General features: G+C 45.2%; 1 protein-coding gene and 2 non-coding genes across 3 annotated transcripts; all 3 read right to left on the reverse strand.

The window, feature by feature from the left end:
* Positions 1-945: 945 nt before the first annotated feature.
* DKC1 (dyskerin pseudouridine synthase 1) lies at positions 946-15,183 on the reverse strand. Its single transcript, XM_033201961.1, has 15 exons — positions 14,859-15,183; positions 12,946-13,013; positions 12,386-12,472; positions 11,916-12,007; positions 11,519-11,703; positions 10,840-10,904; positions 10,518-10,644; positions 9,595-9,725; positions 9,042-9,185; positions 7,345-7,465; positions 4,703-4,821; positions 3,941-4,044; positions 3,376-3,454; positions 2,313-2,450; positions 946-1,832 (listed from the first exon to the last, which is right to left on the reverse strand). The coding sequence occupies exons 1-15, from the start codon at positions 15,121-15,123 to the stop codon at positions 1,764-1,766; spliced, it is 1,794 nt and encodes a 597-aa protein (XP_033057852.1). The 5' UTR covers positions 15,124-15,183; the 3' UTR covers positions 946-1,763.
* Positions 3,526-3,654, reverse strand: LOC117078657. The gene has a single exon (XR_004435094.1). It is a non-coding gene; the product is annotated as a small nucleolar RNA SNORA56 (small nucleolar RNA).
* LOC117078653 lies at positions 9,368-9,499 on the reverse strand. The gene has a single exon (XR_004435091.1). It is a non-coding gene; the product is annotated as a small nucleolar RNA SNORA36 family (small nucleolar RNA).
* Positions 15,184-25,414: the final 10,231 nt, after the last annotated feature.

The following is a 25,414-nucleotide window of genomic DNA, read 5'->3' on the forward strand; positions in this document are numbered from 1 at the left end:
ATTTCACTTAAGCTCCTGGACAATGGCATTAACACAAGATGCCTCTCTTGTGTTCAGATGGGATGCAGATGATTAACACCAGTGCCCTGGAAGAATCCCCATTCTCTGTGCCCCCACTGCAGGTCTCTACTGGCTAGTGCCCATGTAGAAAAACACCCTAAGGTTGTGGTATCTGGAGGAGAGCCCATTGTGGGCACATATTTAGAGAAAAATCCTAGCCTGGGGTCCCGTGGTACAGTGGAGGCTGGTCGCTGAGCCAGGGCTGGGGTCCACTCTGCACGCCTGGCTCATAATGTGGCTACAGCTCAGGGCCTCTCCTCACTGCATCCAAGGACTCCCCCACGAAGCGCCACTTTTTTGAGACAGTCTCACTGCTTTGCCCAGACTGGAGTGCAGTGGCAGGATCTCGGCTCACTGCAACCTCCACCTCTCAGGTTCAAGGGACTCTCCTGCCTCAGCCTCCCAAGTAGCTGGGATTACAGGTGCATACCACCACACCTGGCTAATTTTTGTGTTTTTAGTAGAGATGGGTTTTGCCATGTTAGCCAGGCTGGTCTCAAACTCCTGACCTCAGGTGATCTGCCCGCCTCAGCCCCCCAAAGTTGCTGGGATTACAGGTGTAAGCCACCACACCCAGCCTCTTTCTTGGTTCTTAATACCAAATCGGAAGCAACCCTAGACCTTTCTTCCACTAATCTGTCACCAAGGCCTTCAGATTCCTGAATGTCCCTAGCTTTCAGCTTCCTTCTCCCGACTCACCCTGCCTCCCTCCTGCCAGGCCCACTATGTATAAATACATCAACCCTCTCCTCTGTTCTTCTACAGATCACTGGTTTTATGGTAATCACTGCCTCTGAGTACTCACATCAGATGACAGGGCCCAAGGTGAAGTGTGTAAGATACAGAACGAAAATGTAAAAACCAGAAAACATAAGAGCATCACACTTCAAATAGGACATAAAGGTCCCTAGATTTTTAATCAAAATATTTTATAATTTTTGCTCTGCTAGCATGAGATCACCAACAAGAAAACCCAACAGGAATACATAAAAAACTTAACAGATTGACTTTAATAAGTAAAAATTACAACATTCTTCTCCCAGCAATGAACAATCTCATTCTTTAAAAGTAATAAACGAGGCCTAAAACAAGACGGCACAGGAACAAGTAGTCAGATGGATTTAGGTGAACACTGTACAGAAGCTTTGAGGAAGTGCAAAGGACTGACCTCTAGGCCAGAACAAGATGGAAAACTACCAGGCCCGTCAGACACCAGCATGGACAAAACTCAGTTATACTGAATTCAGAGACAAAATTCAGTGACACTCTTCTATCACTTATTTAGGGTTCTACACCATTTCACTGAGCAGACTTAGTTTTTTGTTTTGTTTTGTTTTACAAACCTTATAAACAGAGGGGATAAAAAAAATGCAAACTAGGACTATGATGTTAAGACAACCACTAGCAGACAGCTGCTGACACTTACTGGGTCTGAAGGTGAGGCTTCCCAGCTCAAACCGAGAAGTCATTGGGATCAACTCTGCCTCTTTCATCACCCATATCCTTAAAACAGGACAAGATGGGATGACCACACCAGGTAACATCACCGAGGTCTCAAAGTAGCAGCTAAAATGTGCCAGAACTCTTCACCCTGTCTAGGACCTATGTTCCACTCTCTCAGCAACAAAAGGATCTACAACATGTTTTCTCAATAAGGCTTTAGTTTCTCCTCCAGCTGGACACAATGCTTCAAGTGGCCTTCACTACTCAGAAACCAATTCTACCTCTTTTGCTTTCTTCTTCTTCTTCTTCTTCTTGGTGGTATCACTGTCCTAGAAAGAAAGAGTATGAAAGCTTATAGATACCGTGGGATCCACTAACAAAGCTATCACTCTCCCAGAAGGAAATCTGGTAAAGATCCACAGTCAAGCAAGCCTTTTTTCAGGACCTATAAGGATATTTTGGGTTAAAGACTACATGTGACACAAAGTTCTGCGAACCTTTCAGTGACACCCTAGTGGTCTACTTTTGGAAGTAGAAACATTCAGATCACCATCCTACACACCCTCTCCACCCACCATCAATAGAGCTCTAAGTATAAGTGGTAGATGCCGGGTACCTCTATCTGTCCATTCCACAGGGAGGGCAAAAGCAGTCCAGGAACATGGGGAAGCACTAAAGGCACTCAGTCGCATGCCACCCCCAGGCCACAGCTCCTCCAAGAAGAGTAACAAAGCTGGTACCACCTGGGTAATTCTTTCCCCATGGAGGGACTAAGCCAGCCCAAGGAACCTGAACATATCTCCACACACCCCATCTCCAGGCTCGGCCCCGCTCTCCAGACCAGCTTTGGCCTTCTTGTCCTTCTTACTCTTCTTCTTTTCCTTCTTGATCAACTGAGGAGCTGCTGGAGGGGTCTCGTCACTTTCACTCTCACTCTCTCGCTTCCGCTGAGATGAAAGCAATTGGTTAGTGTTAGATCTTGGGCAATAATGGACAAGAAAGGTTCAGTGAGTCAAAAGGTAGTGAGGCACCGAGAAAGATCCCAACTGAATCCAACAGGACGTTTTGTGACTACAACCCGGACAGGGCTTTAGTTTACTGAGGATTTGAAGACAGTCTCATCCCCCAAATCCAAGAAGCCTTGAGGCAGGCACGAGAGGAGCAGAACAGCAGCAGCATGGGGCTTAGGGGTGGAAAGGCCCAGAGAAGCTGTTTCTTTCACGACTGCAAGGCAGTCACATCAAGGGCTGCCTCACGCGGGCCTCCAAGGGCCAAAAGTGAGGGTCCTCAAGCCTCCCCACAGCAACCTGACCCCCACGGGCCTGCACAGGCCCTGGAGCCAGGGAGGGTTCACCAACAGCTGCCTGGGCCGTCTGTTTCTGAGTGCAGACCTGTCATTCTGTGCGCTAATGCCAGCAGCAACATGGGTGGGGTGGTGCCGAGTTAAGATGCAATTCTGTTCTCTGCTGAATTTCGTATGGCCTCGAGTGTCCAACAGCCATGGCCTCTGATTTCAACAGCCATGGCCTCTGTCCTACCATTTGACCCACGGCGGGGGCCAGAATGACACACACACCAGCACCCATTCTGTCCCTGTGTTGCTGCCATAGCTGAGGTAGGAGTCGAGGCCGATCTGATTCCTGAGCCCACATTCCTCCTCCCAGCAGATACGACAGGGAATACAAATCAGAGGAGCCTGCAGAGCCCAAACAAGCACCCCAGGGTATAAGGCAGCATGACCTGTGTATGCACTGCACCTCTGACGCCAGGGTATATGGCTAGACTGCAGACAGTCACAAAGTAAGACGAATGCCAGTGCCTCTTAGGATTATCTCCCCCAGCACACTCCAAACATTACAGCATGCCACTCACCTTTGCAGTTTTTGCTGCTTCGGCAACTACCTGCGGGGCTTTTACCACTTCAGCAACCACCTCTTTTTTGGCAGTCTCACTGAAAGAGAAGAGGTAGCAATAGGTCAAATTCACTGAATGGCTTTCCAGGGCAGTACTGATGTTATGTTGTGTTATCTGGCAAGTCTAAAGCCACCATCAAAATACTAACGCTGGACAGAAGAACTCACCACTTACTATTGCAGACTGACTCCCTCTAGAGTCCCACGAGCCAGACTAGAAAGGGATAACTGTCTGCCGTGCAGGCCCACACCCCTAACTGGCCTGGGCAGCCAAGACCTCATGGGAGCCGAAGGGCTGGTTCCTGTGGTCCTGCAATTAGCAAGTTTGCCCCAAACCAAGCGACTCCCCCTCCCCTGGGCTCTACAACCTCCGTGCTCACCTGTCCCTCACCTGTCGTCTATGTACTCCTGCATCCAAATGGCAAGTGGGCTCTCTCTACCCTCCCATCCTCACCTGTTGTTGACGTACTCCTGCATCAAGGCCATCTCTACCCACCCCTGGCTCTGACCCATCCTGCCCTCACCTGTAGTCAACATACTCCTGCTTCCAGGTGGCAGGCGTGCTCTCTGTGGGCTTCCCGTACTTGTCCAGAAGGCCCTGCTTGATCATCAGCTTCTTCTGACTTGCCTGGTGGAACATCAAGGTGTCAACATTAGAATGGTGTCAATGCGGAAGCGGGCATGGTGACTGCAAGGAATAGAACAAGGTTCCTCCCTGGTGTATTCTCAGCAGGGCCTCAAACTCCTCTCCAGAGCATTCAGAATTCGCCCACTAACTCCAACACGCACAGGATTTGTTGAAGGTCACAAAGCTTATTAGTGAGAGCCTCTGCAGACATATGTCCCCACCACAGCCACTCTACTCTTTTGCCTTTGCACATGCTGCTTGCTCCCTCCCACTGCCCTGAACTGTCCCCTCCCCTCTTCACTTCATCAACACCTAATCCACTCTTCACACTGGTGTGGCTTAACAGATGATCTCTTGCCCAGACTCCTTGAGCACTGTGGACACTCCAGGTGACAGCCACCTCTCTGCACTTCTTGGTAGCCACTAACATGAATGAAATTTGCCATTCCACTGTGTGATTACGTAAGTAATGCCCAACTGTTTCCCCTCATTAGACTGAAATCTCTAAGGCCCAAGACAGGGCCTGTTTCCACTCATCGACAATCCAGAGCCCAGCACAATACAAGACTGTGGTGGTGAAATACACCAAGAGCTGCCCAAGTATTCACCAATGCCAAACAAAAGAACCTGGCAGAGCACGCAACCCAGTACCACTTACCTTTGGACCTAAACCCCACTTCCGAGGGTAAGTGTCTCTCTCCATGATCACTCTCTTGATCTTTGCTACTATACCATGATCGCAGGTAGAGATGACCGCTGTGGTCATTAACGCAATAGCTACAGGCATTGAATAAAGAAAAGAATTATTTGAAGGGGGAAAGAACAGATAATTGATGAGCCCCAACTCTACTGTTGTATGCCACTTTTAAAACTCTGAGCTCTACTACTTTAATTGGGGTTTCCTTTGCTCAGGATATGCATATGGAAGAAATCCCCCATTATGAGAAGGAGGCCTCTGAAATGATGTTAAACTTCTCAAATTAAAAACCACCTAACCAAGGCACCTAGTGATACACATAACAGGCTTGCAGCTCAAGACATCTGTAGGAATGGCATGTACACTCCCTTTGCGGCCACAGAACCTTTGAAGTTTTAAGGATTCCTTTTCTGCTGCTGTCCATAGGCCATGGGCTGGCCTGCCTGCTCACAGAGCTAAGGAATCCTGATGACATGCTTACTTCTGGCACAAATTGGACCCATTAAATGAAGAGCTCTAAGGTTCATTCGCTAAGAGGGTGCAGAGCATTTAAAGTCTTAAGAGACAATCCAACAGTAGCTAAGCTTTCACGAGTTAAAAAACACTGGTACTTTACATGGAACCACAAAAGACTCGAAATAGCCAAAGCGATCCTAAGCAAAAAGAACAAACCTAGAGGAATCACATTACCTCACTTCACATTATACTATAGAGCTACAGTAACCACAATAGTATGGTACTGGCATAAAAACGGGCACATAAACCAATGGAACAGAATAGGGAACCCAGAAACAAATCCACACAGCCACATTGAACTCATTTTTGACAAAGGTACCAAGAACATACACTGGGTAAAAACCAGTCTCTTCAATAAATGGTGCTGGGAAAACTAGATATCCATATGCATAAGAACGGGAGAAAATATCCGCCAACTACCCATCTGACAAGGGATTTATAACCAGAATATATAACGAACTCAGCGCTATAGGAAACAAATCTAATAATCCAATCAAAAAACAGGCAAAATATTTGAATAGACACTTCTCAGAAGAAGATAAATAAATGGCAAACAGGCATATGAAAAGGTGCTCAACGTTGATCACCAGAGAAATGCAAATCAAAACTATAATGAAGTATCATTCATTTCACTCCAGTTAAAATGGTTTATATCCAAAAGACAGACAATGACAAATGCTGGAAAGGATGTGGAGAAAAGGGAACCTTTGTACATTGTTGGTGGGAATGTAAATTAATACAACCACTATGGAGAACAGTTAGGAGGTTCCTCGAAAAACTAAACTGAGCTACCATAGGATCCAGCAATCCCACTGCTGGGTATATACCCCAAATAAAGGAAATTACTGTTATCAAAGAGATCACAATAGCCAAGATTTGGAAGCAACCGAGGTGCCCATCAACAGATAAATGGATAAAGAAAATGTGGTACATATACACGATGGAATACTATTCAGCCTTAAAAAAAAATGAGATCCTGTCATTTCCAACAACATGGATGGAACTGAAGATCATGTTAAGTGTAATCAGTCAGGCATAGAAAGACAAACATTGCATGTTCTCACTTATTTGTGGGAGCTAAGAATCGAAACAATTGAACTCATGGACAGAGAAGAGTAAAAGAATGGTTACCAGAGACTGGGAGGGTAGTTGGAGGCTGGCAGGGAGGTAGGGATGGTTAATGGGTACAAAAAAAATAAATAAATAAAGACAGATCACCTGAGGTCAGGAGTTCAAGACCAGCCTGACCAACATGGCAAAACCCCGTTTCTACTAAAAATACAAAAAATTAGCCAGGTGTCATGGTGTGCACCTGTAATCCTAGCTACTCGGAAGGCTGAGTCACAAGAATTGCTTGAACCTGGGAAGCAGAGGTTGCAGCGAGCCAAAGTCACGTCACTGCACTCCAGCCTGGGCGAAAGACCAAGACTCTGTCTTCTTTTTTTTTTTTTCTTGAGACGGAGTCTCGCTCTGTCACCCAGGCTGGAGTGCTGTGGCCGGATCTCAGCTCACTGCAAGCTCCGCCTCCCGGGTTCACGCCATTCTCCTGCCTCAGCCTCCCGAGTAGCTGGGACTACAGGCGCCCGCCACCTCGCCCGGCTAGGTTTTTTTGTAGTTTTTAGTAGAGACGGGGTTTCACCGTGTTAGCCAGGATGGTCTCGATCTCCTGTCCTCGTGATCCGCCCGTCTCGGCCTCCCAAAGTGCTGGGATTACAGGCTTGAGCCACCGCGCCCGGCCCGGCTCTGTCTTCTTAAAAAACAAAACACCAACAACAAAAACAAAAAATCAAATGAATGAACAAGACGAGTAAGACCTACTATTTGATAGATTAGAGTCAAGGGTGACTATAATCAATAGCTTAAGTGTATATTTTAAAATAACTAAGGTGATAGATAAATAACTAACAGTAAAATAGGACTGTTAGTAACACAAAGGAGAAATGCTTAAAATGGATGCCCCATTCTCCATGATGTGATTATTATGTATTGCATGCCTGTGTCAAAACATCTCATGAACCCCATAAATATATACACCTACTATGTAACCACAAACATTTACAATTTAAAAAATAAACATCCCCTCTTACCCATGCAGATTGCTTCTCCTTTGGTGGTGATGACCACAATCTCCTGATTGACCTCAATGCCATCCTCATATCGAAGAACACCTGGAAGCATGATCTTGGCCCCATAGCAGATAGCATTTACCTGCAGAGATGGCACCATGTGTGAGGGGCCCAGCTGCTGCCTTCCACCCCACTCCCACACCAGAGTAAAGGAGGACAAGGGGGTGGGGTCTGACACCATGAAACAGGGATGGCACTGATAGCCCACTAGCTGCCAGGTGCATGAAGGGACTCAGAAGAGCAACAGCCTCCTCACTGTGCTAGGCACCACTCTCTGCACCTCACTGCACTTTACACACCTCTCTGCACTGTACACACAAGACTGAAAATTCGTAAAGAAGACTTTCAGGTTTTCAGGTTCTAGAGACTCACAGGTATTTTCATTTTATTTTTTGTTTTCTGGCAGAACCTCCCTCTGTCGTCCAGTGGCACGTTCTCAGCTCACTGCAACCTCCGCCTACCAAGTTCAAGTGATTCTCGTGCCTCAGCCTCCCAAGTAGCTGGGATGACAGGCATGCACCACCACGCCCAGCTAATTTTTGTATTTTTAATAGAGACAGGGTTTCACCATATTGCCCAGGCTGGTCTCAAACTCCTGAGCTCAAGCAATTTGCCTGGCCTGGCCTCCCAAAGTGCTGGGATTACAAGTGTGAGCCACTGCACCTGGTCGGTATTTTCATTTTAAACATAAAAATAGCCTTGGCATTCCTTAATTGCTCCTCTCTCCTCCTTATCAGGAGAAAGAAAAGATTTACTAGAGATCCAGGCAATAACAGGCTCCTAAAGAACTTGAAAACAAGATTACTGAGGCCTGTTGAACCAATCACCCAAAAGTCTTGGTGCAGAATTTATAGATCAGTGGGTACAACTTAAGGCTTCCTCTCCAGAAGTTCAATGGTGCCCAAGGCACCCATCTGCCTCATGCCATCTCCACTCACCTAGATCTCTTTTGCTGATCACATTCGACCCTCCCTTTACATTCACCCAGAAGCCAACGGTTTGATAAGGAGAGGATATCACATTTATGTTGTCCACTGTTTTGCGACTGAGTTTTTTCAACTATTATGGTGCCATCTTTCAGTATGTATTACAGCCTATACACATACAAAATATGCAAACATCTGTACAAGATTTGAATATAAATAATTACCAACTACAAACATTTTAAATATCCAGAAATTTTTATCCCTCAAGTTAGAGAAAAGACAGTATGCTTTAATTTATAAAAGGCCAACTCTCTGATCATCATAAAAACACAGCTCACAGCCTTGATCTCCTGGGCTCAAGCGATTCTCCCACTTCAGCCTCCCAAGTAGATGGGAATATAGACATGTGCCACTACACCTGGCTATTTTTTATTTTTGTGACGACAGGGTCTTACTATGTTGCTCAGGCTGGTCTCAAACTCCTTCCTGGGCTCAAGCGACCCTCTTGCCTTAGCCTGCCAAAGTGCTGGGATTACAGGCATCAGCCACTGTGCCCGGCCTAATGTGCCTTATTTTTAAGTATTCCTACCATTAAACTTTTACTTTAAATTAGTATACTTGGTTTGGACTTGAAAAAATAAATAAATAAAACCCAAGGAAAACAATAAAAAGAGCAAGCCTCATCTTTGGAGTATGTTCTGTCCAAATATAAACTCCTAACCCGGAACTTACTGCACTGTCTTTCATAACCAGCCGTTTATGAGATGTCAACAACTTTTCCAAAGGGTAAACAACTCGCCGCAGGTAACTCTCATCCTTGTGGTTATCATATAGCCACTGAGCATCAAGCACATCGTGCATTGTCACCATGTGGTCCTGAAAAGCAGCCATGTATGAAAATAATTCAGTTTATTTGCATCTCGGCCCATCAGATCCCAAACTTCCTAAAACTGAATGTAACTTGTCTACTAGTCCAAGCTCATTATGTCTTCGGCCTCTTCAGTCCTGGCTCTTCCAGGCATCTTTAACCATTGAAGTATTAGATCCCAAGCAGGCATTTTTGTAGGCTGGGAGGCAAATGAATAGAATAATACTTCCTACCCAATCATCTCCCTTAGCCCATTTTAATGTCCCAAAGTTTAATTAACAGAACAGGAAAGCTGCCCTGGACTGAACTCAACACTTTGGAAAGCGCCTTTCCCACAACATGAAGCAAGTGGAGTGCCACCAAAGGCGGGCAGATGTTAAGAACAAGCTCTAAAACTTCTAGCCCCATAACACATACCTTTTCACTCATGACTCCAGAACGAACCCTCCGAAGCTCCTGCATCTGACCACCAACTCCCAATAACAAACCAAGGTGCACACATAATGTCCGAATGTAGGTGCCGGCCTCACAACTCACCCAAAAGATTCCTAAGATATACACACAAAAGAAAAGCAGCACCTACTATAAATACATCACTGGTTGCGAAATGGTTATCCTTCATCTGAGCCATCAAGACTAGAGGTGACAGACAGAGGGCATGACTAACACAATACGCCAAGGGCAACCACTTCTTAAAATATAAGCATTTGCTGTATTTAAAGATCTGTAATTCTGATATTAACAGAATTTTTAACAGTTAGTTGCAGGTATATTCAGCATGGTATGTTTCATGGATGGGAGGAAAATAGGCATTGTCTTAAATTTACTTCTGACAACTTAATCTGACCAGCCCTGCTAAGTATTGCTATGTTTAAAAGAAAAGTAAAATCCAACTGTTTATTGTTGCTTTTTGCCATTTGGTAGCATTTTACACATAGGCTTCAATCTGGAGAAGACTCTGGATTCAACAGAAAAACCTTTTAAATGATGTTTTGTACAACAGAAACTTCTAAGCAGTCAAAATTGCAACAAGTAAAAAACACATGCAAAACATACTTTGGCGAAAACACCTTTGAACAAAGCACCGAACTACACAAATGCAGAATGAAAACATTTCAATTCCAGCAGAAGCAGTCATCATAAAAAGTGCAAAAGCCATCTCACTTTACTAGGCACTGTTCACTTTTTAACAAAAGATAATAAAAACTATTGCCCACAGACAATATGCCAGCTGTAGGGCAGGTTTCAGAAAGTCTTCAACTTCAAGGGCATCTACTTTTAACAAGAGAACAGAATCCTGAAGAATGTGTTCATAGCCACTCACAGACCTAATGACCCACCTAATCTTCTTTCAGGATCGTATTCAATCATTTTGCTCTCGTAGATGGTCCTCACTCGGAGCTGCCTCTTTACTGCAGCAATAAGTGGGGGTCGCTGGAATAGGGCACCTGTCAGAGTTTCTAGGGCCTAAGAACAAACACAAACCAAAACAAACACCCTCATCAGAATGTAAATGTGCAGTCACTGGTCCAGGCTGGCTGTGGCAGCTGACTGAAAAGGGCACAAATGGAGTCAGCCAGGACAGCTAACCCATCTCCAGATGTTTAGGGGCTCAGAGATCCAAATCAACAAAGGGTGTCCTCCCTACAATTGCAGACTTACCCTAGAAAGCTGGGTCCCCCCTTCAATAGCATTGTGCAGCCGGACAATCCCCACATACTCTTTGCCTGAAAAATGACAAGAGTAGTCAGGTTTGGCCACTGAGTTTTCTGTTTTTCATATTTCTTATATGCTCAGTCACTCCCATTTTGCACAACAGGAAAAGCAAGCAGTTTGACCTTGTGTTTCTATAAAATCTGCATGAAGACAGATTTCATGGTGATGATGTAGGAAAGAATGAAGACACTCTCTCACTGGGAATTCAATGTACTGACAGGGACAGTTGGGAGTACCCAGTGTAGAACCTGCTTGGAAAAAGCCTTGCAAGATAAGCAGACTTTTCTCAGATAAAAATGAAGGAAGGATACTTTAGGCAGAAGCAGTGGCACAGAGTGAGAAGCCTAGAGTGATAAGCTGAGAGCTGAACCTGGACAGAGTTCTGCCTCCAGGCTACAAATGGATCCCGTCAGCTTGATGAATACATGCTTAGTATGTGGAATTCCAAAAAGGGTGGACCACCAAGATCTGGCAGGGGACAGAAGGTACACAGAAACCAAAACAGTATCTCTGCTTTAGGATTTTTTTTTCCCTAACGAAGAAATAGTTTCCAGCAGACAAAACATAGAAGGGAAATACAGAAAGCTTTCCACTCTAGCCAGTCTTCCCTCCCTCTCCCAAATACCTGCACTCTGTTGTGACTTCACCAAGCGAGTGGCTCGTTCTATGCACACGATTAAACAACCAGTCACCTTGGGATCCAGAGTACCACTGTGCCCTGTCTTCTCCACCCTAAGTATCCGTCGAATCCAGGCTACCACCTCATGGGAAGAGGGGTTAGAGGGCTTGTCAAGATTAATGAAACCTGTCCTAGAATGAAAAAAAAAAAAATTATGTATCACCCACTCCTGTGCACCAATGAAACAACAGATCTAGAGTTAAAAGAAAAAGAATTCACTGTGGGTACAGGTTATATATTCAAGACAAAGCTATTCTGGCATGTCACTGCCTTCTTGAATAGCTGGTGTGAAAGCATTTTCAAAAGAAAGTAAGTTTGCACAGTGCCTCCTCCCAACACTTACCTGATATAGTCCCCAATCTCTCTCTTCAGAGGATTTGAACCACATGCAAGAGGTGTATAGTGTGTTGTCCTTACATTCAGCTTATCAAAATTCTACAAAGCAACGACACAACACAAAACAAAATACCATGTCGTGAGCACATGTAAAAAAAGAGTCAGTACCACTATGTGGCCCACAAACTGGCATAGGTCTGCAGGATGGACTAAGTACAAAAACTGAGAACTGTTTACAAACTTAGCAATTTAACATTGTGGGGACATTTATTCTACAACAGTGTCAAGTGCACTGCAAATTTTTTTAAAAACTTGGTTCTTCATTTCAGATACCTTAAGGAATCCTGCTTTAAACTGTATCAGTGGGCATTTCCTCAAGTCAAGGATGCCAGCAGTAAGTATTCTCAATCAATTGCTTAACACTTGGAAATAACATAAAAGCAGGCATTCACCTGATGCACGATTTTAACCACATACCTTTAGCAAAAGGGGCCACTGAGACGTGTCCAACTTAGCAACTTTGGATTCGGGTTTGATAAGAAATTCTTCAGCGTGTTGTATTTCCTTCGACAGGACAGAAATATAACCTATTAAACTTCCCACCCGATTTGAACAATTCCATTACTGCCACGGAAATGTATGCCTTTTAAATAGAAAATAAGGCTTCCTATGCATTTTCACTGGGACCTCCAAGGGAAAGAGAGAGAAGAAATGAACCAGGAGTACAGAGGGGAAGTGAAATGCCACTAAGATAGGTCCAAACATTTACAGAGAAAGGGGGATGGTGGGTCTGTGGGTGGCATAAGGAAGAGAAATTCAGAGAGAGCAGTTGGTTAAGGCCAGCACCACTTAGTAAGCTATGCCTGAAGGACACTCGGACTGTCTAGGGCTGTCTCATTTCAATGCTTTTTCAAATCTACACAATGACCACCAATGCTGGCCCATTCCTTGGAAACCTTTAAAAACACCTCTTTCTTTTAGCTTGTTATTTAAGTAAACCTTTTAGTCAAAGTGAAGTCAAACACATTACTACTCACAGCTACATCTTCTTCTGGCAATGACTTCCGCTCCTTTTTCTTCTTATGTTTCTTTGGCAAAATAATTACTAAAAAAACAAACACAGGATTCGGGAATTTTCCCAAGAATAAATGAAACAAGAGTTAAAATAAAGACCGAAATTAGGGCAGGTAGGAAATGTATTTTAGGTCTACGATTACAGTCACATGTCACATAATGTTTTGCAAGGACAGACTGCGTATGTGACGTGGCCCAGAGCTGAAAAATTCCTATCTCCTAGTGATGTCTTGATGATCCCGACCCTGTGTAGGTCAAGGCTACTGTGTGTGCTGTGTGTGTTTGTGCCTTAGTTAACAAAAAAAAAATTAAAAAATTTTTAAATAGAAAAGATAAAGATATAAAGAGAAAATATTTATGTACAGCTGAATAATGTGTTTGTTTTAAGCTAAGTACTATTACAATAGTCGAAGTAAAAAGTTTATGAAGTTACAGTAAGCTAAGGTTGATTTATTCTGAAGAAAAATATATTTTTATAAATTTAGTGTAGCCTAGGTATACAGATTACGAAGTCTTCAGTAGTCTTCAGTCTGAGGCCTTCACACTCAGTCACCGACTCAGCCAGGGCAACGTCCAGCCCAGCAAGCTCTATTCATGGTAAGTGCCCTCCGGTGCACCACTTATAACCTTGTGTACTATATATATATATATATATATTTTTTTTTTTTTTTTTTTTTTTTTTTTTTGAGTGGGGGGACCCTCTTTCCCCAGGCTGGAGCGCAGTGGCAGGATCTCGGCTCACTGCAACCTCGGTCTCCCGGTTCTTAAGCAATTCTCCTGCCTCAGCCTCCCAAGTAGCTGGGATTACAGGCGTGTACCACCACGCCCACCTAATTTTTTTGTATTTTTAGTAGAGACGGCGTTTCACCATGTTGGCCAGGCTGGTCTTGAACTCCTGACCTCAGGTGATCCGCCTGCCTGGGCTTGCCAAAGTGCTGGGATTACAGGCCTGAGCCACCGCGCCCGGCCCTGTGCTATATTTTCACTGTCCTTTTTCTGCTTAGACATGTTTAAATACGCAAACTCTCGACGCTGTGTTCCAACTGCCTACAGCATTCCGCACAGTGCCATGCTGTCCAGGTGTGTAGCCTAGGAGCCATACGCTACACCATATACAGCCTAGGTGTGTCGTAGCCTATGCCATCAAGGTTTGTGTAAGAGTCCTCTGATGTTCATACAATGATGAAATCGCCTAACGACCCATTTCTCAGAACGTATATCCGTAGGTAAGCCAGAAAACAGTGTGTAAGGCCAAATATATGGGTCGCATGGCTGGGTAACTGACTGCAGGCTACTGCACGTGTCGGCTTCCCTTCCGGTTCACCACGTGGCTATGGCAGGGCTTAAATATCCAACAGAAGCACTCAGGCAGCGGGCCGGAAAGTTCCACAAGCGACCACTCGACTGTCCCCGCAGGCTTGTGGCCTCTAGAACTTTCTTGCAACTCGGAGCTCTATCCCTGCTCCGGGGTCCCTCGGCTCCTTTTCTTCTCGGCCCGTTTCCACTACCCTTGCCCCCCTAGTCGCATGGAGCTGTAACGGCGGCGTCCGGGCTGGCAGCAGCACAGACACTGCCACGTCCCCCGCCACCACAGGGTGGGCAGCACGGCAGAGGTCCTTCGACGGCGACCCGGATCCCAGAGAGGTGAGAGAGCCGAGCCCCATCATACTAAGTCACCACAAGGGGCTTCCACTCTCGCGCCCTTGCCATGGAGCCAGTGCCGAGCGACAAGGCCGGCTTAAGGCCGGGCGGAGAAGAGGCCGACACGCCGGCGGGAACCAGAAGGAGGCGTGCGCGGGCCCCGATACCATCTCCCCCACCCCCAGCTCCCCGAGTCGCCGGGAGTTAGCACGGCCCGGACGCCTGCAGCCCTTACCTTCCGCATCCGCCATGTTACCCTGCACCGCGTGCGTACAGCCCGGACCACAGCCGAGAGACCGACCGCAGACTCCCGCCGCCTCGGTCCCGTCAGGCAGCGCTGCTAAGACCCACCCACCCGCGCACCGCCCTGTGCGTGCCTTGCCGCGGGGCGGGAGGAGGCGGGGCCGTCCCGGGGGCGGAATCCGAGGCGCGCGCTGGTAGTCCGCGCAATGCGATTTGCTGGCTTGGCCAGTACGGAGGGCGCGACCGCGCGTGAGCATCGAGCCTCAACCAGCCCGGTTGGCCCAGGCTGGAAGCGCGACTGCCGCCCGCCCGGGCAGCCCGGAGTCTGTGGGCGTGGCCTCAGCTGTAACCGGTTCACCTCCGGTTTCAGCTCCGCGCCTGCGCCTGGGCTCACGGCTGAACGCTCCGTAAATAGTACCTCTTTCTTTGCTTTCTCACACCGACCCTTTCAGGTTGGTGTTGGATCAGTCCTGATTAATAAGTGAACATGTTAAATAAAGCTCGGAGAGGTTGAAAGCCCTTTGCTGCTTGCAGTTCCCATCCAGCTAGAGGAGATGGCCAATAGGAGTAGAGTGCGTGCTACATGTTGACTTTTAAATTTTCCAGCAGCAACATGAAAGAAGAGTAAAAAGAAGTGAAAATGATTTTTATAATGAATTTTTTTAACCCAGCGTATCCGAAATATTATCATTTCCATATATAGGCAAAACACAACAGTATGAATAGGATATTTTACATTTTTTTTCTCCCCTCACGAAGACTTTCCGGAGTGTACGTTTATGCTCACAGCACACCTCAATTCGAACTCCACGACCGGGCTTCACGCCAAACAGCAGAGACAAAGCACTGGCACTAAATCTCATAGAAACAGGATGAGCCTGGGTATCATGATAGGCAGCAGGGCTGGAAGCTGGAACCAAACTGATTTCTCCCCAGGGATCTTTGATGGTGTCTAATTGATCACAGTGTCCTGTAGTAAGCCATCATGATCTGTATAACCCCGGTAACTCTAGGTCTGGCTAAAGGCATCCTGCCTTGAATCACCACAATGGAAAATCATAGTGCCTCATCTAATTCCCAGATCTAGTCAGTCCACAGGCCAGAGCCTGTGAGGTGAACCTGTAAAGGTGAGACCAGGCATATGTAACGCTACAAGTGTGTACTTGAAGCCTGCCTCCTGCCTTCTCCTGGGACCCATGGCCATTTCCTAGGGGCTTGCGCTAGCCTGTGTTAATCGCTGGGGAAGTAGAAAGCCACTGTGGTCCAATGGTCAGAAGTGGAGTCAGCCCACGTCCCTTTCACTATCAGCCACCCTGTGACTCTCTCCCCAGTTCTTGAATCCATACTTGTAATAAACAGTAAATTGGTAGCTGGAAAAATTCCCACAGGGGCTTCCTGACTCAAGGACTGAGGGTGATAATGGAAGGAAAGATCAAAGGAAGCCTCTGGCACGTTATCATAATTGATTCCCTGGAAACTGATTTGATCATCTCACTGTACCCCAAGACATCATGCAGAGCGGACCTGATGCTTAGGAAGTAGCAAATATTTCACCACAGGGAGAGAGAAGCCCCTTGAAAATTCAGGGAGGTGACACCTCAGTGAGCTTCCTGGGCATCCAGTGGGCTGAGGCATGTTGAGATGGTCCCTTCAAAGAGAAAGACAAGTTGCCTTACTTGGAACCCTCTGCTTGCTAAACAAGAAGCATGACACTCAGTGGGCCATTTTCTGGAGATGGCATATCCCATTAGGATGTTACACAGAGCCTTTTCCAAGCTTTAGTAAGAGACTCACAGTTCAGCCCTCTGGAATTTGAAATAAACTTAAAGCTAAAACCTCCACACACAAAAAATAATAATTTGCCAGGAGGAAAAGCTCCTGGCTTACTGTAATTATTTACTGAAACAGAAAGACTGTGATACACGTGCTCTTAAGACCTGAGCTGCCCATGATAAACTGGGTGTTGTCTGAGCAAACCATGAAGTTGGGCATGTGAAGCAGCACTCCGTCATCAAATACAATGATGCAGCCACTTTAGAAAATGGTCTGGTAATTCCTTGAAAGGTTAAACATAAAGTTACCATATGACTCACCAATTCTACTCCTAGGTATAGACCCAAGAGAATTGAAAATGGAGTTTTAGACAGATGGTTCTACACATATGTTCATAGCAGAACTATTCACAATAGCCAAAAGGTAGAAACAACCAAAATGAACAGATGAATAGATAAACAAAATGTGGTCTATTCATACAAGGAATATTATAGCCATAAAAAGGGATGTAGTACTGATCCATGCTACAACATGGATACAACATTGAAAGCATTATGCTTAGTGAAAGAAGCCATACACCAAACGCCACATTTTGTATGATTCCATTTATAGGAAATATCCAGACTAGGCAAATCTAGAGACAAAAAGCAGATTAGTGGTAGCCTTGGCCTAGGAATTTAGGGGAATATGGGGAATGACTGCTAATGGGCACAGAGTTTCTTTTGAGGTGATAAAAAAGGGTTCTAAAATTACATTTTGGTGATGATTGCACAAGATTTCAAGAATTGTGGGATAGGATGGCCGCTCATGACTGTTTGGGATCATTTAAATGACAGCCAAATTCCTCGAATTTTTGGTTTGGGTCACAGACAGAAATCCAGGGATTTCTGTAACAATGCTTAAGGAAGTACTTATCTTTTACAGGCACAAGAATAAAACAACTAAAAACCAAACTTTAAAATTTTGACCCATCACCTTTCCAAATTACAAAACTCAGTGAATTCACAGCCTTCTCAGTTCCCTTAGTAAAGGTTGGGGCCATGATCAGAAAAGCATAGAACACTGGGATTGGAAATGGGAGTAAATTGGAGAATTGGGAGTCCCCAGGATCCCCAACTCTTACTGAGCCTCCATTGTTAAACAACCCCCACGTTTATCTGATTGCAGGTTCCCTTACTCTCTCCTGAGGGAATTAGCAGGGAAGCAAAAGCACTTCCCTCCTACTCTCCCACCCCAACGTCTCCAGGCCTGTGACTAGATCCTTTGTCACATCATTTACTGGCCTCTCTTGCAGTTCGGGTGGCCATGTGGCACAGTGCTGGCCAACGAGTTGTAACTGGAAGTCAGCTGGAGAGGGGAGGATTGGGTAATGGCATGAGGAGCCAGAAGTGGCCAAGTGGCTCTGTTTCCAGGTTAGTGGAGTGATTCTCATAAGTGGAAGCATGTTTTTCTTGGGTACTAGAATCTAAACCAGCCAGGTACAAAGTCATGAGGTTGAGAAGCAAAAATTCTGAAGGCAGATTATTCAGCATATCTGTGAGATATGCCATTCCCCACATCAACTCTGTTTTCCAGACCTCTTACGTTCTGACCATGAGAAAACTGCACCATTTAATGGTTTCTAGTTCAGCGTATGGTCCAGATCCTCACAAGAGTGTTGTGTCCCAGCTAGCAACACAGCAGAATCTTCAACAGGCCACTTTATCATTGCCCAGATCAACAGCTGCATACAGAATGTTGGAAGGGGTATGGAATTGTTTTAGCAAATAGATCACATCTGGAACCATAGCAGCAATTGAAATAACCATCTGATTATGCTTTCAGTAATCCACAGCCGTTTAATGTCCACGGTTTAGGTTTCTACTCCTGCATAACAAACCATCCCCAAACTTAGTGCCATTAAACAGCCATTTCATTGTGCTGACAGGTTCTTCAGGTTAGAAATTAAGACAGGACACAGTGAGAATAGTTTCTCTTTGCTCTGTAATGTCTGAGGTCTCGGCTGAGATGACTTGATGGATAGGGGTGACAGGATGGCTGGAGGCTATAATCCGGAAGCTTCTTCAGCCTGTTGCCTATACTAGGATGGCTGGAAGGCTGGGTTCCTCTGGAACTGGAGCACCTACTACACACAGCCTCTCTTTATGGCAGCCTTAGACCAGCTGGAGTCTGTACTTGGTGGCTCAGGACCTCCAAAGCAAGGATTAGAGTGAAAAAGGCAAAAAGCTGCATCACCTTTTATGACTTAGCCTTGGAAGTCTCATCATGCCATTTTTGTTGCAGTCTATGGTTGAAGCAGCCACAAGCCTGCTCAGGTTCAAGGGGAGGGAACATTAACCCCACCTCTCAATGGGAGGAGTGTCTAGAATTTTGGAGTCCTGGTTTAGAACTGCCACATTCAGCAAGACCTAACCAACTGCTGTGCAGGCCAAACGGATGAATTAAATGAGGGTGTGATAGGAATTTTCTTCTCTGCATTTTTCAAGTCTTTGGTGAGGGAACTAATTTCTGAAATTGCTCCTAAGTATGTGGTATTATTTGTTTTGATTTACACTTTGTGAGAAGGGGAAAGTCTAGGGGTTTCCACTTGGGCCTTTCTGCCATGATGGCCTCATTCTGTAGGTCAGGAAATCATTGTGGGAATTTTGTTTTGTTTTCTTTTGAGACAGGGTCTCACACTCTGTCACCCAGGCTGGAGTTCATTGGTGTGATCACATCTCACTGCAACCTCAACCTCCTGGGCTCAAGTCATCCTCCCTTGTCAGCCTCCCAAGTAGCTGAGACTACAGGCGTGCACCATCATGCTCAGCAAATTTTTGTGTTTTGTGTAGACACGCAGTCTCACTATGTTGCCCAGGCTGATCTTGAGCTCCTAGGTTCAAGAAGTCCTTCTGCCCCGGCCTCCCAAAGTGCTAGGATTACAGACATGAGCCACTATGCCGGGCCCAATGTGGGGATTTTGCTGACCTTTTTTTTTTTTTGAGACGGAGTCTTGCTCTGTTGCCCAGGCTGGAGTGCAATGGCTCGATCTTGGCTCACTGCAACCTCCGCCTCCCAGGTGCAAGCAATTCTCCTGCCTCATCCTCCGTAGTAGCTGGGATTACAGGCATGCACCACCACGCCTGGCTAATTTTTGTATTTTTAGCAGAGATGAGGTTTTACCATGTTGGCCAGGTTGGTCTCAAACTCCTGACCTCAGGTGATCTGCCCGCTTCAGCCTCCCAAAGTGCTGGGATTACAGGCGTGAGCCACTGCGCCTGGCCTGCTAACTTTTTTTTTTTTTTCCATTTAGATGAGTAGGTAATGGTGGTTTTAATATGCACTTCTCTAATAGCTAATGATGCTGAACCTCTTTCTGTGGGCTTATTTGCTACCTGTATATCCTCTTCAGTGAAATGTCTCTTCATATCTTTTGTTTATTTTCTAATTGGATTTTTTTTTTACTGTTTATTTTTGGGAATTCTTTATATATTCTTGATATGAATCCTTTGTTAGATACATGATTTGTAAATATTTTCTCCCAGTCTGTAGCTTGTCTTTTTATACTTTTTTCTTTTTTTCAGACAGAGTTTCACTTTTGTTGCCCAGGCTTGAGTGCAGTGGCATGATCTGGGTTCACTGCAACCTCTGTCTCCCAGGTTCAAGTAATTCTCTTGCCTCAGCCTCCCGAGTAGCTGGGATTACAAGGGCCCACCACCACGCCCAACTAATTTTTGTAATTTTAGTAGAGACAAGGTTTCACCATGTTGGCCAAGCTGGTCTCGAACTCCTGACCTCAGGTGATTCACCAGCCTTGGTCTCCCAAAGTGCTGGGATTACAGGTGTGAGCCACCATGCCTGGCTGTCTTTTTATACTTCTTAACAAGATATTTTGTAGAGCACAAGTTTTAATTTTGATGCAGTCGAATTTATCACTTTTTTCTCTTCTTCTTTTTTTTTTGGGGGGGGGGCGAGATCTCGCTCTGTGACTCACTGTTGCCTCAATCTCCTGGGCTGAAGCCATCTTCCCGCATCAATCTCCTGAGTAGCAGGGACTACAGGTGTGCACCACCACACCTGGCTAATTTAAAAAAAAATTGGTGTAAAGACGCTGTCTATCTTTGTTGCTCAGGCTGGTCTCAGACTGTTGGGCTCCAGTGATCTTCCTGTTTCAGCCTCCCAAAGTGCTGGGATTACAGGCATAAGCCAGTGCACTTGGCCTCAGGTTTTTCTTTTATGGATTGTATTTTTGGTGCCATGTCTAAGAACTCATCACCAGGTCGTAGGTCCCAAAGATTTTCTCCTATTTTATCTTCTAAAAGTTTTGTAGTTTTACATTTTATATTTAAATCTCGGATCCATTTTGAGTTCATTTTTGTATCAGGTGTGAGGATTGGGTTGAGGTATTTTGTTTGGTTTTGGCCTATGGACATCCAGTTGCTACAGTCTGTTGAAAAGACTATCCTTCCTCCATTGAATTGCTTTTGCACCTTTGTCAAAAACCAGTTGGACGAATTTATGTGAGCCTATCTCCAGGCTCTCTATTCCATACCATTTATCTATATGTCTATCCTTTCACCAATACAAAAAGTTTTGATTACTGTAGCTTTATAATAAGCCTTGAAATTGTATAAAGAGATTTATATGTTGACCTTCTATCCTGCAACCTTGCAAAACTCACTTATTAGTTTGGGGAGTTGTTTTTGCATATTCCTTGAGATTTTCTGTGGAGACAATTATGTTCTGCAAATTGAGACGTTTTCTTCCCAATCTTTATGCAATTTGTTTCTTTTTATTATCTTACTGTACTGAACTAGGACTTCTAGTACTATGTTGAATACAAGTGGGGAGAGTGGATATTCTTGCCTTGTTCCAGTCTTAGGGGGAAAGTGTCCAGGTTTTCACCAGTAAGTATGATGTTACCTGTAAGTCTTCTGCAGATGTTCTTTAATAAACTGAGGAAATTCCCCATTTTCTGAGAGTTTTCTGAGAGTTTTTGTCATGAATTCTGTCAAATGCTTGTTCTGCATCAACTGATAAATCATGTGATTTTTCTTCTTTTGTCTGTTAATGTACTGTATTGCATTAATTGGTTTTCAAATATTGAACAAGCCTTGCATCTTGAGACGCATGGTGTATAATTCTTTTTATGTATTTGTGGATTCTATTTGCTAATATTTTTCTAAGGATTTTTGTGTCTATATTCATGAGGCATATTGGCATATAGCCTTCTTTTTTTAACTTTTTCTGGTTCTGGAAGTATCGGAGTAATACTGGCTTTGTGGAATCAATTGAGAAGTGTTTGATTTGGACTTATGACAACAATTTTGTGCAATATTTTATTTATTTATTTATTTGTTTGTTTGTTTAGCGATGGGGTCTTCCTATGTTGCTCAGGCTGGTCTCAAACTCCTGAGCTCAAGGGATCCTCCTGCCTCATCCTCCCACAGGGCTGGGATTACAGGTGTGAATTACCGTACCTGACCAATTTTGGGCAATTTTAAATACAACAATAATGGATATGATGAAAGACTATCATTGATAATAATAAAGTCAAATTTCATATTCCAGATGAATATTAGATGATTTTAACTCTTAGAGAAGTCCTTTATGGATGCCTATCTAGGCAAAAGAGTGTTCCCCTATCTGAACTTGTGCCATGGCACTCCAGGCCTTTAATTCACATACTTCTTCAATGTATTAAATCAAGAGGTGGATGGGAGGTGGGAGATATAGGAAGGTGCAGTCCTTTCCCTCATTATTGGCTTTCACACACATGTGAAACTGTTTCCCATGCCTGTCTGTGATCCAGAATTTTCTTTTCATAGCGAATAAGTTAGATGCATAGCCACTTTGACTCATCATGATGTAATTGAGATAGAAACTCTTCTGTAATAGTGGGCATTTATTTTCACAAGTTTGTAGTTATAAGATTTACAGAAGTTAATGAACTGTGAAACAAAGTCTATTTTAAATAAAAAATAAATGGGGAAGCCACAAAGGGAATTCAGGTGCCAAAAATCACTTGCTATTCAAATTCTCTCCTCTTCCCAGGCTAGAGTGCAGAGAAACTGGGATGGGTTTCCATGAAGGAACAATTTCAATTTCTCCAGCAAGGAGAACAGTGTACCCTAAAAGATACAGGAATAATTACTCATATCACATCTTTATTTAACCCATCTGGCTAGTTTGGAGATTAATCGTGGGTAATTGTAGAATTTATCAGGTTGTGATTCGAACTGAAGCTGCTATTCCAGATGATGCTGTTTTCCTACAGCAAATCAACACAGCCCCCTGGCACCTGGGATACAACTATCCATCTGTCAAATGTTATTTTTTCCCATTCAGCAGAGAACACTAGAAGCAGCTTACTTTCATCTGGCAGGAACAGAAGTACAACTTTAGGCTGTATCTATTATCTGGCTCACTGTCATAATCCACGTTGAATGGAATTCGATTGTTGTGAATGTCGTGCTGGTTTATTACACGGATGACATATGTACTGGACCTGATGATCAAGAGGTAGCGAATACTCTAGATGCTTTATTAAGATACAAGTATACCACAGGGCGGGTGATAAGCCCCATGAAAACTCAAGAGCCTGAACCTCAGCAAAGTTTTTAGATGGTCTGGACCACGTTGGGTATTCAACATGTTGTTGTACCTCATACCACCTACCACTCAGAAAGACGCACAGCATTTGGTGTGGGTGTTTGAATTTTGTAGGCAACATATGCTACACTTAATTGTGCCGCACCAATGCAAGTAATCTGTAGGGTTGCATGCTTTCAGGGAGAGATCCAGGGCAAAAAAAGGCTCTGTGACAGGTCCAGGCCACTTGACCCTTATGACTATGTACATTCAACAGGTACAGAACCTTTGACACATTGGGAGGCTACATGAAGCCTCTGGCAAGTCCCAATAGGAGGAACATACAGCAAACCCCTAGAGTTTTGAAGTAAACCATGCCCTCAACCACAAAAGAAGTATTTTCCTTTTGCCCAACAGCTTCCAGCTTGCTCCTGGGCTGTGGCAAAGTCTGAATGCTTGGCCGTGGGGCACCAAAGAACCATGTAACTTCAGCTGCCCCTGATACATTTGGTGCTACTTGGTCCTCAATTGGAAGTGGAATATTTGAGACCAGACTCAAGCAGGTCTGGAAGGTACAGGAAAGTTGCTTGAGCAGGTGGCTCACATCTCTGTGGCCCCTGCTGCTGCATGATCACCATTCCCTGGACTCACACCTAGAATGTCATAGGGAGTTCCTCATGACCAGGTCTATTGGTCAAGGTTTCAAAAGGAAGCAAATGGTAAACTCAAGGGGTTGAAATGAGGAAAGTATAATTAACGGATTCTTTTTTAAACACAGGTGTGAGCAAGACTTAGATAATTAGCAATGCATAGCGGGGCTCTCAGGGACTGGCAACAGTTGATATGGCCACAGCCACTGCTAAGTGCTCGAGCTGCCCACAGGCAGAGACAAACAATGAACCCCTAATAACATAGCATTCCCTGGAGGGACCAGCCAGCCACCTGGACTGCCATCTGGAAGGGGCAGCGATTTGTTCTCACTTGAACAGGTACTAATTTTGTACATGGATTCGCTTTTTAAAAATTCACATTTCTGCTGGCACTCCCACCCATTGACTTACTGAACCCATTATTCACACTGACATTATCTCACACAAGAAAATCATTGTAAGCCAGTGTGTGCATGCTGATGGACTCCACTAGTGTTACCATGTTAGCTCATCACCCTGAAGCACCTGGCCTGATAGGATGGTAGGATGGTCATTTTGTTGAAGATGCTAGCAAACGTCACACAGATGATGCCTACAAAAAGCAGAGGGTGGTGCTTAAGTGGATGGGCTCTTGGCACAGCTCTGGCTTCCTATGGATGATTTTCTAGTTGTGTGGCTCTCGACAAGTGACACTGTCATCCTGTTTTTCATTTTAGTAACCTGCAAAATTGAGATAATAATAAGAGCCCTTTGACAGGGTGTTTGTGTGGATTCAATGAGATAACGCCTGTAAAGTGCTTTAGCACAATCGCTGGCATGGTGTTCGCTTGGCAGTAAGGAAGGTCAAAGTGTTAAGTGCTCATGATTGTTATTTTTATTTAGCGTGGTCAGCACACTAGTTGGCACAATCAACTTTAGATCCATCTTTTAAAACCTTAGCGTCAAAGAGACTGCAAACAGCACTACCTTTTGAGTTTGGGTCATTTGGGTTCATCAAGGCATTTAGACCGTTCAGCCGGCAAAGCTTATCACTCAACACAACGATCTTTGGGGAGGGACATAGAAAACACAGTGTCTGCAAACAATCACGTGGAATGGGGAAGTCAAAGAGGGGTCGTGCTCTTGTTTCTCCGTGAACTATGCACATGGCAGTTGTGGGCGGTACGTCGCTTTTGGCTCCAGGGTCCCTGAGGCCCAGGGACCATCCCGTTTGGCGTGGCTGATTGGGGATGGGGCATGAGGGCAACAGGTTCCAGGCTGTGCTCCCATTAGGTCGCAGGGCTCCTTCCGAGCGCTTTTTCTTGACCCTGGGTGAGAGTGGCAGGCGCCCTGCTGCATAGGCTCCCCTGGGCACAGCCGCTGGCGGCGCTGCACTTGCTCGAAGGGGCTTCCCAGGCTTCGCTGCCTGCTTTTCCCGCCGTCTTGGGGGGCGGGCGGCGTCGGTTCCCTCCCCGGGGGCCGCAGCGGCCGGAGGCGGGGGTCGCAGCGGCCGCTCGGGGCGGCGCTGGGCGGGCGGGCGCTGGGCCCGCCCCGCCGGCATCCTTGGCTCGACTTC

Source organism: Trachypithecus francoisi, unplaced genomic scaffold (genome assembly GCF_009764315.1).
Source record: "Trachypithecus francoisi isolate TF-2019V2 unplaced genomic scaffold, Tfra_2.0 Lachesis_group6, whole genome shotgun sequence".
NCBI lineage: Eukaryota > Metazoa > Chordata > Mammalia > Primates > Cercopithecidae > Trachypithecus > Trachypithecus francoisi.

Bases quoted from the DNA above. Each gene is read 5' to 3' on its own strand.
- DKC1 (XM_033201961.1), bottom strand. From the start codon at position 15,123: ATGCTCACGCGCGGTCGCGCCCTCCGTACTGGCCAAGCCAGCAAATCG. The intron at 4,822-7,344 runs GTAAGAGGGGAT...CAATGCCTGTAG, and splicing joins AGGAGAAGCAATCTGCATGG to CTATTGCGTTAATGACCACA. The intron at 1,833-2,312 runs GTGTGTGGAGAT...CTTTCTTTCTAG, and splicing joins GGGCCGAGCCTGGAGATGGG to GACAGTGATACCACCAAGAA.